This window comes from Natator depressus, chromosome 15 (assembly GCF_965152275.1).
Source record: "Natator depressus isolate rNatDep1 chromosome 15, rNatDep2.hap1, whole genome shotgun sequence".
Lineage (NCBI taxonomy): Eukaryota > Metazoa > Chordata > Testudines > Cheloniidae > Natator > Natator depressus.
The window spans coordinates 27,927,088-27,941,143 of NC_134248.1; the positions used below are offsets into that span (position 1 = coordinate 27,927,088).

At 46.6% G+C, this 14,056-nt stretch overlaps 1 protein-coding gene across 25 annotated transcripts in view; it reads left to right on the forward strand.

The window, feature by feature from the left end:
- RPH3A (rabphilin 3A) overlaps positions 1-14,056 on the forward strand; it is a 168,273-nt gene that overhangs the window by 87,311 nt on the left and 66,906 nt on the right. For all 25 annotated transcript variants that reach the window (XM_074972902.1, XM_074972881.1, XM_074972880.1 and 22 more), the window contains one exon: positions 4,788-4,889. In XM_074972902.1, the coding sequence (XP_074829003.1) occupies positions 4,807-4,889 (83 nt within the window). In that variant the 5' untranslated portion in view covers positions 4,788-4,806. The remainder of the gene's footprint in view (positions 1-4,787; positions 4,890-14,056) is intronic.

Below are 14,056 nucleotides of genomic sequence, written 5' to 3' on the forward strand. Positions count from 1 at the left end.
TTCTAACAGTTGAGCAATTTAGCCCCAACCGGCCGGAGAGATGTAACGTGTGGGAGGGGAATGTTGGGATGGGCCTAGGCTAATTTGTGCCGCTGTGCGGCAAGCAGCGATTGCTAAATGGCGGAAGTTGTGTCGGGATCTCTTCTGGAGCCTGCAGAAAGCAAGCAAACACCATTTCCCCACAGGGGCTTGTGAATCAAGTGGAAGAGAAGGAAAAACGATGGGTCGTACTCATGGCACATCTTTCAGGTTGGCAACCAGATCCCTTTGGAGCACTGATGGTTGACACACTTCAGCCAGTCCCCGCACTGGTTGCTGGCTCTTTGGCCAGAGGTTCATTGCCTGCTTGTGCTGTCCCTAAAGGGAACATGGGGTCTCCCGGTCCCAAAGAGACCTTCTGATTCTAGTCTAGCTGTATGGTTGTTTTCCCATCATTTTAAACATTGCCACACACCCTGGTGCAAGAGCAACGGGGGCATATCAGGGCCTTCCAGAGGCAGGAAGCGGATGGGACCTTATGCCAATGGTGTAAGTGAGAATTGCCTCTGTGCAGCTGTTGGGCCGGAGCTGGGCAGAAGTTGTGACCGGAGCAGAGCTTGGGTAGAGCAGAGAATCAAGCCCTCGGGGACAAATTCTGCTCTCCGCAGCCCTCGTGTAGCTTCCAACGTTTGGAGTTGCATGGGTGTAAAAGAGCAAAGCCTTTGGCCCAGGCAGCACAAACCCAGGGGCAGATTCTCGGCTCTCATGAAACCCCACTGACGTCAATGGAGTCATACCAGCAGAGGACAATGGGTGATGCAGGTGTAAAATGGATGTGAAGCATTCTCTTGATGCACAAAGAACGAGAAGGGTTCACGTTCGGCAGGATGCAGTTTCCTAGGTGAGGAATGAGGTTTGAAGAGATTAATTTGGAGGCCAGGCTATGCACCAGCCCCCTCTCCCTCTTCTTACGCTGACTTGGGCTCTGCAGGAGATTCTCCTTTCTGCTGCAGCCAGGAAAAGGCAATTCAAATGCAAGTGCTGGAAGCGATGCAGGCATCAGCTACTGTGTAATGAACACAGTCAAGGAAGCGGTGATCCCAGCAGATCACCCTTTGAAAGCAGCACCAGCAGCTCTATCAGCCAGCTCTGAAGGGAAGAGAAGCAGGAAAGGGGAAAAAAAAAAAGGTCAGATGTGAAAAATGTCTGGAATCATAAAACTTTTGGGGGATTCGTGCTCTCAGGGTTGAGACTTGGGGGCCTGTATTCCTGTTGACTGTAGAGAGTTTTTAATGAAAAAGAAGAATTCATATCTATTCTGGAGTCTTGTGGTCTCATTAAAACTGCAGCAAAACGAACACTTTTAGAGATGTCTCACTGATTTTATTTCCCAAACTACTGATTTGAAGGAAAATGTAGCTTCTCTCCTCGTAGGTAGGTAAAAGAGTCTAGCGCAGCTGAACTCCAGTGACCCTTATTCTCAAACTGTATTACTAGTGTCTTTTGATGACCGTGTGGGGAAAAACACAGCACCAAACTTTCACTGGTGGTGGTGGCCGTAAATATTTATGTCATGGTAGCAGACGCAGATCCCAATTGGGATTGGTGCCCTGTTGTGTTAGGTGCTGTATGACACAGCAAAGAGACCATCCTTGCTTTCTTTTCTGTGTATCTATCTAATACATTGTGCACAAATCAGCCTGATCTCGAGATGTCCTATAGTCTCCATAGGGCAGATGTAGTGTCCTTTTAACTCTCTTTAGCTAATTGGTTGTGACAAAGGAATAGCATTAAGAATTGCAATTAATGCCCTTTCACTGGAGCTGCTGCGGTGACCTTTTTTAGAAAACGGTAGTTGCTCGAGGAAAGGTGGGTTGGCGCCTTCACATTGCTGGTCTCTGGAAATCTGACAGCTCCCTGATAACCAGCTGAGAGCAAAGAGGCCCTAAATATCCTCTCTCTCCCATTCCCATGTGCCCATTGTTTTGTAGCTCCTTAATATTATTATCTCCCTAGTTGCTTGCATGTATCAAGCCAAACAGAAGAAATCATCTGTATAAGGAGAACCTGCTGAATTAAATTCTCACCCATGCCAGCAGACTAACAAACTGGTGGTGCTCTGACTGCTGTATTTTGTGCAGTATGTAAAAAATGCCCCTCAATTGGCATTATCCCCTGAAGAGGCAGAATAAACTGCCAAATTCTGGGATGATTTATTCAGTGGTGGTTGATCCCTGCAGCTTAGTATCATCTGAGATTTCTCCAGCAATGTTTACTTGTGTTATTTTAGGACAGAGTTGGGCTTTACTTGCACACACAAAACATATTTGGATCTTTGCAGGATTTCCTAAATGTGTTTCGTGTCGGACTGTCTACCTGCATAATTTGTACTTGTCCTTTATTTGCTTTTTGGAACATCAGTCAATATTCAAACAGGGCAAGTGTGGTTTCTAGCATTTTTATTTTTGTTTTCATCCTTCATGGGCCGGATCGTCTTGTGAAGCTGAAATAATAAGAAAGATTTTGGTTTTCCCATGGTTGGTCTGTTCCAGAGAAGAGGAAATACCATGAACAGACCAGCTTTTATGTTATGCCAGTTCTATAGATGGCTCCAAAATGGGAAAAAGGAATCCTATGGAAATCATGAACACAAATGCCAAGATCTCTCTGGTATGCAGTGTTGTTGTAGCCATGTCAGTCCTAGGATATTAGAGAGACAAAGTTTTTTTTATATTCTTGTGCAACCAGAGTACACGTCACTACCATTTGAGTCACCTCTGTGCTTCCTGCCACTGCTTCTGTTTGCTTGCACTTTTTGGGTACATTTGCCATATCCTATGCTTGGTCTCTCACCCCACTGGCCATGGTGCTGTTTGATATTTGGATACTTCCAACTTGCTGGGCCACTGAATACAGCTATGATTGTGGTTTCATGATGCAGTGAATCAGAGTGCTCCAAAGCTGCTCAGAATCTGTATGCAACAGCGCAGTCTCCACTTCAGATTTTCCTTTCCAAAATTTACAGCAGTTTCCCTTGCAGTGAATCACTCAGACGCGCGACCACCGGGCGCCGTGTTGTTTCATTTTCAGTAACCGCTATTTATTTTGAAAAGTGACTCAGTGGCCGAACATGAAGGCAGTTATGGCTTTGATAACAGTGACTGCTACAGCCCTGCCTATTGATACATCTGTTTGATCGAATCTTTCTGGTTTAGGTATTTACCCAGTGCTTATGCAGTAAGTAGGAAGTCGTCCCTTGGTACCTACCTTTGTTCCTCTTTCGAGAACCAGACCATTTTGGGATTCATGCTGATTCGGCTTACTAAAAACCTCACAGTGGGCCAGATCTGCAGTGCATAAAAATTGGCGTAGATTCACTGAACTCAACAATCTGACTTGATTGACGCCAGCTCTGTTTATGGCCTAGTAGTTGTACATACTGGTCGACCAGTAGCTCGTCAGGGTGTTCCGTTTAAAACTCCTAACGTGCCGTGGTTTAAAAAGGAAAGATGAATGGGAAGAGGAAATTAATGACTGGGCTATCTAAGGGAGGAAATCTGATGGTCCCAGATCATTACCTGAGTGCATGGTAGATTACATCACATTATTCTCCCCATACTGTGGCTTGCGTTTGGCAGGATTAGCAAGCAGGTCTCTGCTCAAGGAAAGAGGAAACTAATGTTCAACTTATGCAGACTCATAGGCATAAAGTACAACTGGCTGGAAATTTTTCATCTAACTTTTTTTGACAAAAAATGCCATTTTCATCAAAACAGAAACTTTTAGAAATCTATTTCTGACAACATTTTGTTTACCAGAACACTTCATTTCATTTTGTTTCTCTAAGCTCAAAACAGGATATTTCAACACTTTCAGAACAGCGGGTTTGGTTTTTCATTTTGAAATTGAAATAATTTTTTCTATTAAAAAAATTGCAAGAAGTTTTTAACAGGTTGAAATTGGAATGAGACGTTTTGATTTTATCAAAATGTTTTGATAGTCTCAAAACTATTTCTTTTTATTTTTGAATTTCATTTCACAGGAAATTTCAGTTTCTTTTGCTTCCTTTCCATTTCAGAACGGAGTCATTCAAAATTACGGAATTTCTCATGAAATGGAAAAATCCAGGTCTCGCCTGTGTCTAGTGCAAAGGAGTATCATTAATGGGCGCTGGACATGCTGTCCCTCACGCACAGCTGTGAACACTTCTGTTACCTGGAAATACCACCCTGGCCTAGAGGGCAGTGTTGTTGATACACAGTGCCTGGACTGTGGATGAAACTGATATTCCATCTCTTCCCCCTTTCTTTAACTTAGAACAAATTTAGCCAAAAATATTTTAACCATTTCTCCCCCCTCCCCCCATCTATTTTTTAAAATCAGAAACTCTTAAATTTTCCATCTCCTGAGTGGCTGCACAGCCAAGGTGTAAACTATAACCTGGAGCCGAAGCTGTGCAAAGTGAATTCTCATGATGATAGGTTTCAGAGGACATTTAAAGCTGGAAGCATCCTGTTTAAACAAGATCTCCAACCGTTGTTTCAGATTTATGAAGAATTAGCACTGCTGGGTTCATTTCAGTATGGCTCTACATTTCATATTTATGCGCCAAAGTGAGATTTATTGTGGATTAGAGTGACAGAAAACGCATCAGCAATATCTAAATGTTCAGTGGGAAAATACCTTTTTTTTTTTTTTTTAAAAGACTCCACTGTATACATTTCCTGTAGCTTCTCTTAACTTGGCTGAGGAAGATGATCCAATATTTTATCTTACTGGTGACTTGCAAACTCTGTTTATTTTTCCAGACAGTCTCAAGAGTCAGCCATGACAGACACGATGTTTGGCAGCAGTACTGATCGGTGGATGTGTCCAAATGACAGGCCGATGTCCCTCAGAGCCAAGGCCAAGTAAGGGAATTCTTGTTTGTTTGTTTGTTAGAATTGTTTGCAGCTAAAAAAGTATTGCTACAAAAATGTATTTGACATTTACATACAAAATTGGATTAAACAATGTAGATTCTACTCTGTTACACCAATGTAAATCCCAAGTAACTCCAGCTGTCAATCGGATTCTTATATTGTGTCCATCACCTTGGTGTCAGTACTTTTTGAAATGGGTGGTGGTGTTCTGGGTTTACCATTGCCGTTGAGATAGGAAGCTGGCACTGTGGCCTTGATCGTGCTGAATTGTCTGTGAAAATCCACTAGGTCTATCACTATGTGGACTGGTTGCTGGTGCTTGTACAAGCATGTTCCCTAAGTCTGCTCAGAACAGGGGTACCTCATGTGATGGTTAAAATGCCCGTGCCTGGTCTGCATTGGCACTGTTACCACTGTCCTGCATTGATGGAGCTGCATGGATGACAACCATGGTATGAGATTTTCAACAAATCCTCACACTTCAAGCACACCCTGTGTGTCTCTGGTGAACCCTGAATTTAGATGCGTCCAAACGGGTCTTGGACTAGTGAATCCCATTTGTTACCAGACCTTAATAAATAAAAAAAACAACAATCAAGCCAGTCAGTTTGCTTTGGAATGAAATCCAAATAATTTAAATGAATGGATGTGTGATATATCCCTTATAAATATCAGGGATTTGTTTTTATTTTCTAAAGTTTAGGCATCATAGATGTTCACAGAGCTTGCTGTATTCTGTAGCAAGTTGATCAGAAATTAAATTGTTTGCTGATCAAAGCCCAGAGCCATATAAGTAACGTTGTTTTATATACTTGATCTCTCACTCAGTCAGAAAAGGGAGCCGTCTCTATTTATAAAAGAAAAAGGTGAATTGGTGTTAATTATATCTTCCCCAGGTTAGGAGATCATGTGAAAAATTTCTTTCCAAGAAAGACTTGGACCTGTTAGCCAAGTTCTTTTTCAACTTCTAACCTTCAGCTTTTTTTCTTTAAAGTGGGGCATTGGGGTTGTGGGGGAGTTTATGATGGAAACACTGACTTGTATTAACCTGCTGCGTTGGGAAAGTGAGCCTTGAAGATCGGTGTGAATGACTTGAGTAATTTTTAGGACAGGATGTCGTGTTAATTGTTTGTGGAAGAATCTGTACTGTAGTCAAAATCAACTACTGCAAGGATGGAAAGACTTGCCAAGAGAGAACAAGTCAAAGGTTGATAGGTTTAAAGGATGACTGGAGATGGGAGCATGGCTACACAGAAACTGGATCTAATGGTCCTGAGAGTTTGGGAGTATTTCGATTCAGGGCTTGTTCAGAACCATATAGAGTTAAGGCCCTCTTGCGTAGGTTAGTGTTGGTGCTTGGCGCTAGGTCTGCACTTTCCTAAATTCAGGCCTGTTGGGCCCAGGAGTTTACTTGGGGCCTCTCTCTTTAGCAGTTACAATCTGTCCCTGTTCCTTTCCTCTGTGTGTTTGCTGCCAGTGCTAAGGGCCATGGCCATCATGTTCCAGTGCCCGAGATGCGTTTGCCATTTCCCGTGCAGCGGGGTCTTCGGGGAAAGCGAGGAGAACGTGTAGCCTCTCCTGTGAGGGTGTGGGTATGCGTGTGCAGGCCCCAAATGACTCCCGCCTGCTCTGATGCTTGGGCTCAGCACCTGCTTCTCTGCATCGGGCTCGGAAGGAGTAATGGGAACAGTCTTGAGAGAGCGACGAACTGTCAGTTAGAATCACCAATGAAACAAGAAATGCTGTTTCTGCTGCTAGAATGAGTGGTCGTCATTGTTTTTCTCATCTAATCTTTATTCCCTCTCTGTTTTTTTGTATGCCTTCCTGCAGTGAAAAGGAACAGTAAGTATCCTGCTTGCTTCCGGGTCTGTTGTATTTTGCTTGCACCTAGGGGCATTTTTATGGGCTTCAGAGGAAAGCCGAGGTGTCATTAAAAATAACAGCTTTGGAAAAAGTTGTCATATATTTTAAGCAACTTCAGGGAATTTTTCAAAAAGCTCCGCAGCATCCCCAAATGTCTCTGCTTCGTCCCCTCGCTCAGTCGTGCAATGCAACTGTATCGGGCCTACGTACAAGCTGTAGTAGGTACATCCTGCGGGCCAAGGCGCTTTACAGCTCTCAGAGCTAATAACTGCAGTAAATAATAGCACAGGTAGAGAAAAATGAACATGCAGAGGCAAGGGAGAAAAAGCGAGGTCTTCACCTGAGATTTGAAGAGAGATGACAGGCCAGATCCCTGTGTATCGGTGTGGCTCCCTGGAAGTAAACAGACCTGTCTGCCATTGATTTATATCCGCTGAGGATCTAGCCTGCAGAGCTGATGAGAGAGATACAGGGAAGCTGTGCCAGATGGTGGGAGCTACAGAGGAGACTGTGTTTTTGTAGCCCCAGTGGCAAAATTGCATGGCTGGCTGGAGGATGAGGGAAGAGAATTGCTTAAGCCAATTTTTAGTCTCTTCCCCAGCCCCCCTGCCATCGCCGTCTGTATGAAAAATGATCTTGGCTTCTTGGCATTTGCTGTGAGATGTGCTGAACCTTCTGAACTGGAAGGGACCCAGATTTATTCCCCTTCACACACAGTCTTCTAGAGTTTACTGAGAGAGCACTCTTCTGAGTGCAATCTCTGGCCAGCAGTTCTAACCTAGTGGAGTTGTAAACCTGAAAGGGCCCGCCTCTCCTTTCACCTATGTGTAAATCCGGAGCAGCTCCACTAAAGCTGGCGTAGATCACCCTGCTCTACACGGGTATGAGATCTGGATCAGAACCATTCTCTCTTAAAACACCTGAATCACTGCAGAAGTGCAAACAAACCGAACCCAAATGCACTGAATTAGCTAGGATTCCATTTGCACAAATGAGCCTCTGTGATGCCCTTAGGACGGGGAGAGACCAAAATGAAACGCCCTGTGAGTGGGTGGTTATTTATTTAAAGCAGTTTGCCCTGCAGAACGTGGAGCCGCTTGATGAGCTGAAGTTAATGCCAGGGGCCGGACTGAAGAAGCTTGTGCCGATGTAGCAGCGCTCACCCTTTGGGCGGCACGGGGGCAGTCTGCCGCGGGGGCAGCGCTGTAAACGAATGTCTGATGATGTGGCTCACGCAGTCAAGCCTGGTGCACAACAACTTGACAGTGAACCCCTGCTTAATCCGGTGGTGTCGATTGGAGAAATATCAGCTGAGTCACTGTTGCATTTGCAGAGGAACTGGATGCAGTAGGAGCAGCCTCCAGGCTTTTTTGCCACTGTATTGTCTCCCTGTTACTATTGCTTTTCTCCTATAAGATCTGAAGTAAAGCCCATTAAAGTCAGTGGAAAGAGTCTCGTTGAATACAATGGGCTTTGGATCAGTCCCTAATTAATGACAGGTTTCAGAGTAGCAGCCGTCTTAGTCTGTATCCACAAAAAGAACAGGAGGACTTGTGGCACCTTAGAGACTAACAAATTTATTTGAGCATATGCTTTCGTGGGCTACAGCCCACTTTATTTGATGCATAGAATGGAACATATAGTAAGATAGATATAGATATATATATACACACACACTTACAGAGAAGTTGGAAGTTACCATACAAACAGTGAGAGGCTAATTAGCCGCTCACAGTTTGTATAGTAACTTCCAACTTATCTGTATGTATGTGTGTGTGTCTAGATATATCTATATCTTACTATATATTCATTCTATGCATCCGATGAAGTGGGCTGTAGCCCACGAACGCATATGCTCAAATAAATTTGTTAGTCTCTAAGGTGCTACAAGTCCTCCTGTTCTTTTTAATTAATTACAAGCCACAATCTACAGGGTAAGTTACCCTTTGTAATGACATGCCACATTGGTATCTGGGGTCAATACGCCATAGAACTTCTAAAAACAAGGCCCCTTCTCCTCCACCTTCGTGCAACGCTAAATTGCGGCTCAATCCGTCATTATTCTGATCTTGCTTTACTTTAACACAGGACCTAGCCAAGGCAGTTTGACAAAGAAATAGAATGAAATGGGCAGCGGACATATACTACTTGTTGATCCTGTGCATTGCACAGGATCCTGCAGCTCATACATGAGAACAGGGAACATAGTGTCCAATTCAGATGTTGCAAGCAGTAGTAAGAACAATTTGTGCTCTCTAGACACACAGTATTTTGCTGCCTGGCATGCTGTCTTTGTTTGGCGCTCCAGCTGCTGCTGTGTAGGGAGCATGAAATAATAGAGATGTTTCCTGCTTGAAGCTGTTATGTTGCAGTCATCTATTTATATGAATCGGTTCAATTCAGTAGGTGTGTATCTATCTGAAACACAAATTGGAAGTCACTGTTGCCTAATCTCCTTAGTGGCATGTTGACAAATAGTTGTTTAAGAGAGTTTCATATCCATGTCGAGAACGTTACAAAGAAATCAGACGTTTGAAATCTGGCACTGTTCATCATGAAAGAGAAATGTCGTATTTATCCCTCAAAAACTACTTGGATGCTTCAAACACCTGCTGTCTGTTACACGTTTTCGTAGTCGCTAAACCATTCAGATGCAACTGCTAATTTACCCACCTTGTATCACACTTTATGGGGAGTGGCTGAAGACCCATTAGGATGGAGCTAAAAACAAAATCAGTCCTTGGCTCTAGAAATGAAATATTGCCTGCCCTGTAGTTTAAATGAAACGTTACTTGTGACTTTCATCCGGATACAGTCCCTAAGCAGTTATTGACTTAAAGCACACAATACACGAACGGCCACTTTGGGATTGCTGGGTGCTGGCATGCACTGGAAGGTTTTACTCATAGAGAATCTAGGGACAATCTCATTTAAGATCGTAAATGAATGCTTGTTTTTGTTTAGTGCTTTGCAGCCTACAAGTTGTGAGAACCTTGTTCCAAATATTGGTCTCAAAAACCTTGGGTCTCCTTGCTTCTCCTTTCACTTTCACAGAGTTGCTCCTGATTTACTACCAGTGTAAGTGAATGGAGCAGCTCTGGTGTGAGAGGAGAATGAGGAGTCCTCTCTGTTCCTTTTCCTCACCTGGTTCTGTCCTCTCCCAAATGCACGGCAGGAGGAGCTAGACCTACATCTCCACCAACAAAGCTTTTCCTGAGGGGCTGTAGAATTACAGGGCTCACCTCCCTCTACACGCTCCCCCTTTGCCCCCTCAGGAGCAGCCACTGAAGTCTGACAGGCAGTGCCCCTTAGATGTCCTTTAATCTAAGGGAAACAAGCCCTCTTGCTAGCTTTCCCTTGTAAACACCCAAGAGAGCCTTTCTTCTCAAGGCTGGGCTGAAATACACGTTTGGAACTGTAGATGTTAGTAGAGAAGCCTGCTTAAAGGAGCTGCGAGGGTCGAGGTTGTACAGCATGTAAGTCATGGCAATATTTAGCTCCACTTGTCTAGCAGAGATGAGTCAATAGCCAGCCAAACAAAATTGTTGTAAGGACCCAGGGACTAGAACCCACATCTGCATAGTCTGGAGGAGTTGATATTCCGACAGCACCACCAGGAGGTCATGCAGAGGCTCAGCCAGGGAGCACTCTGGAGAGTAGGCCACAGGAAGTACCACCTCTGAGACCCAGAGTGACAGTACCCTGTGGCCTCTGATTGGCCAAGTGCCCCTACTTAACCCCAGTGGTTGGCCTGGGAAGTTGTCTGGGCAACTACACAGGTTGAATGCCTGACTTCACCTCATCTCCTGATCTCCAGTCTCTGACCCTGGCTCTTGTTTATGGGACCTGGCCTTGCGATGTCTCCAACTCCAGCCTAGTGATTCCTGTCCTTGGTGGCCAGACCTCAGTCCAGCTGTGACTGCTAGGCCAGACCGCCTATGCCACAGTCCCATACAATTGTAGTGGAAGTTACCTGGAGATACTCTAAACTACATGGTTAAGACAGGGGCTTGCCTATGGAAGGACTTCTTAATGGACGATTTCCAGTGTTCTAGATTAAGCCATTGTTTTCTTTTGGCATGCTGGAGGAGCCTTTGACTTGGAGACTTAGCCTAGGTGCAGCCTTTGACTACTTGAAATGGTTCTAATTTCCCAACCTTGACATGGCAAATTCTCATAGGCAGCTACTATGTTTTTTCATGGCTAGGATTCTGGATGCTCAGAAACTCAGGTGTTTTTTGCATGTGCAAGTCAGGAAGTTGGCCATTCAGCTCCCAGGTTTGGGTGCCAGAATGACCTTTTTGTGTAAAAATGAGTGCTTAGTACCCCACAGCAAGACACGCATTTGAGCCCAAACCCAGGGTCTGAATCCCTGTAATTTTGCAGCTTGACTCAACCTCTGTCCAAAGTTGGGGTGGGGAGGGTGTCAATATTTGAGTATGCAAAATTTTGTGCCCCGCCCCTTCTCCAAGGCCCCACTCCCGCTCACTCCACCCCCACCCCTCCGTTGCTCGCTCTCCCCCAGCCTCCCTCGTTTTCACTGGGCTGGAGCAAGGGGTTGGGGTGCAGGGTGGAGGGTAAAGGTTCCCGCTGGGGATGTGAGCTCTGGGATGGGGCCGCGGATGAGGGCTTTGGGGTGCGGGAAGGGGCTCAGGGCAGGGGTGTGGGGTGTGGGCCGGGAATGAGGGGTTTGGGGTGCAGGAGGGGGCTCTGGGCTGGGGGTTTGAAGTATAGGAGGGGCTCTGGGCTGGGGAAGGGGGTTGGGGTGCGGGCTCTGTTTGGGGGTGGGGGCTCTGGGGTGGGGCCGGAGATGAGGGGTTTGGGGTTCAGGAGGGAGCTCTGGACTGGGGCAGGGGGTTGGAGTGCGGGAGGGAGTGCAGGTTCTGGGAGGGGGTTGGGGCGTGAGAGGGGTGCAGGTTCCGGATGGCACAAACCTCAGGTGGGTCCTGGAAGCCGCGGTATGTCCCTCTGGGCGGCTCCTAGGCGGAGGGGCCAGGCGGCTCTGCACGGTGTGTGGTACGCGCTACCCTTGCCTGCAGACGCTGAACCTGCAGCTCTCATTGGCCACAGCTTCCAGCCAACGGGAGCTGTGGAGCGGGAGATCAGGGTGGGGGCAACACGTGGAGCCTTCTGGCCCCACCACTGTGGGGTCGCCCGAAGGGATATACCATCGCTTCCAGGAGCCATGCGGAGCCAGGGCAGGCATGGAGCCTGCCTTAGCCCCGCTGCACAGCTGACTGGACTTTTAATGGCCCGGTCAGCAATGCTGACTGGAGCAGCCAGAGTCTGTTTTCGACTGGGCCTTCCAGTTGAAAACCGGACGCCTGGCAACCCTAGCTGTTGGCAAGAAGGAAGAGTTACTGTACTATTTTTTTCCCTGGCAGGCTGTTGGTGTTCTCAAGTGCAGGAAATTGGTCCTTATTTTCCTCTACCAGTGGCACTTGTAAATTCCATAGCTTTAGCCTGCTGGTCCTGATGTAAGGAGGTTAGCGTGCCTTGATTTGCCAGGTACTTCAGCAGCACGTATGCAGAGTTTGTGTAATTGACCTTCCCTCTCTCCCCCACTACCCTTCTTTCAGGATTCGTGAGTGCATAATCTACTGTGTTTCTCATAGGGGCCTTAGCTATTCTGCTGAATAGTGCAGAAGGGGAAAAATGTGTTCTGGGGACCACAGGACTGAACGTCCCCCGAGTCTTCGAAGCTATGGTTAGACTCCATCCTGGGGCCTTTGCTGGGAGTTCTGTTTTATTAACGAAGAAGTTGAGTGGAATATTTAGGGCATCATTGAAGCGTGCATAAAAAAGAAGCCGTGTTCTGTAGTGGCTGGGAAAGAACTGCTCAGCGGAACTTGGCAGCTTACGCAGCACCAGTATGCCGGGTGCGTCGGTCCCACAAACGGAGAGGCAGCGGCAGCCCAGCAAGATTTATGGAAATAGTTGCTGATGAACTGCAAAATGTCGATCAGGGCTTTGCTTCTGGGCTGGCCGAGGAAGAGCGTGTTCCTGTGTTTTCCTTGCATTATAAATGCATAGAAGCCTGTCTCCCCTCCCCACTCTCCCCTTACGCACCACGCAGAGTGTCGGCAGCGGCTCGTTCGGCCTCCGTCGGCGTGGCGGGTGCGAGCAATTTGCAGCGCTGCTGCAGCGACCTCGCAGCCTGCTCGGGGCTACCCTCCCCCTGGACCGCAGGCAGCTCCGCGGAGCGATCCTGCTGCTCTCGCCTTCCGTAATTGAATGGGACGGGGAGAGTTATTTGACATCTTAAGGCTGAGACAACGGGCTTGATTGGCTGCTGGGGCTGTGTGATAAGAGAGACAAACCATTTCATGGAGATTTGCACCAGGGAGACCCTCCTGACAGGGTCTGGAAGGAGCAGGAAATCTAGAAGGTTCTGCTCTTGGTTACCAAAGAGATGGGTGGAGCCCATAATCCTGGCTCTGAATCCCTCCAAGGGTGGACATGATCTGGCCCTTCTTCGTAATGTACCGAACCACCCCCTGATCCAGAGACCCTTGGAATCGTGATCCAAACATCAAAGCTTGGGTCCATCTCTAGAGGAAACGTATCAACTCCCATTGCAGTGGAAAAATTACCAGCTTCCAATATGTGGCTATTAGGCACAGTGCTCTGGGCTCTATGCAGACCGGCTGGCTGCAGGGTGGAGTTCGAGGCACTGATGTTTTTGACCTATAAAGCCGTATGGGTATATCTACACTGTAGGTAAACACCCCTGGCTGGCCTGGGTCAACTGACTCAGACTTGAGGGTCTCAGGCTGAGGGGCTGTAAAAGTTCTGTGTGAATGTTCAGTCTTGGGCTGGACCCTGTGTGCTGGGACCTCACAAAGGGGGAGGGTCCCTGAACCTGGCCTGCAGGCACAGCCCGAACGTCTTCCACAGAAATTTTTAGCCCCGTAGGCTGAGCCCCACAAGCCTGAGCCAGCCGACCCGGTCCAGCCGCAGCCATGCGGCGGGTCCTTTATTCCAGGGTAGATGTACCCTGAGCGTCTCGGGACCTGTCTGCCTGAAACAACGGCCTTTTCCTGTGCTCGACCACCATTGGGAGAGCCAGCCAAATTAGTTTGTTTTTATGGAATAGTTTTCCATTAGAAAACGCTGGTTAGTCAAACTCAAGGTGTTTTGTAGGAATGTGTTCATTTCAGCCGGAAAAAGTCTAAATGAACTGTTACGGCTTTCTCCTGTCAGTCATGTTTCATTTTGTTTGGATTTTTACATTCTAAACTAATAATTGTATCATGCTCTGACATTATCAGAATGAAACTTTGGACCTTATT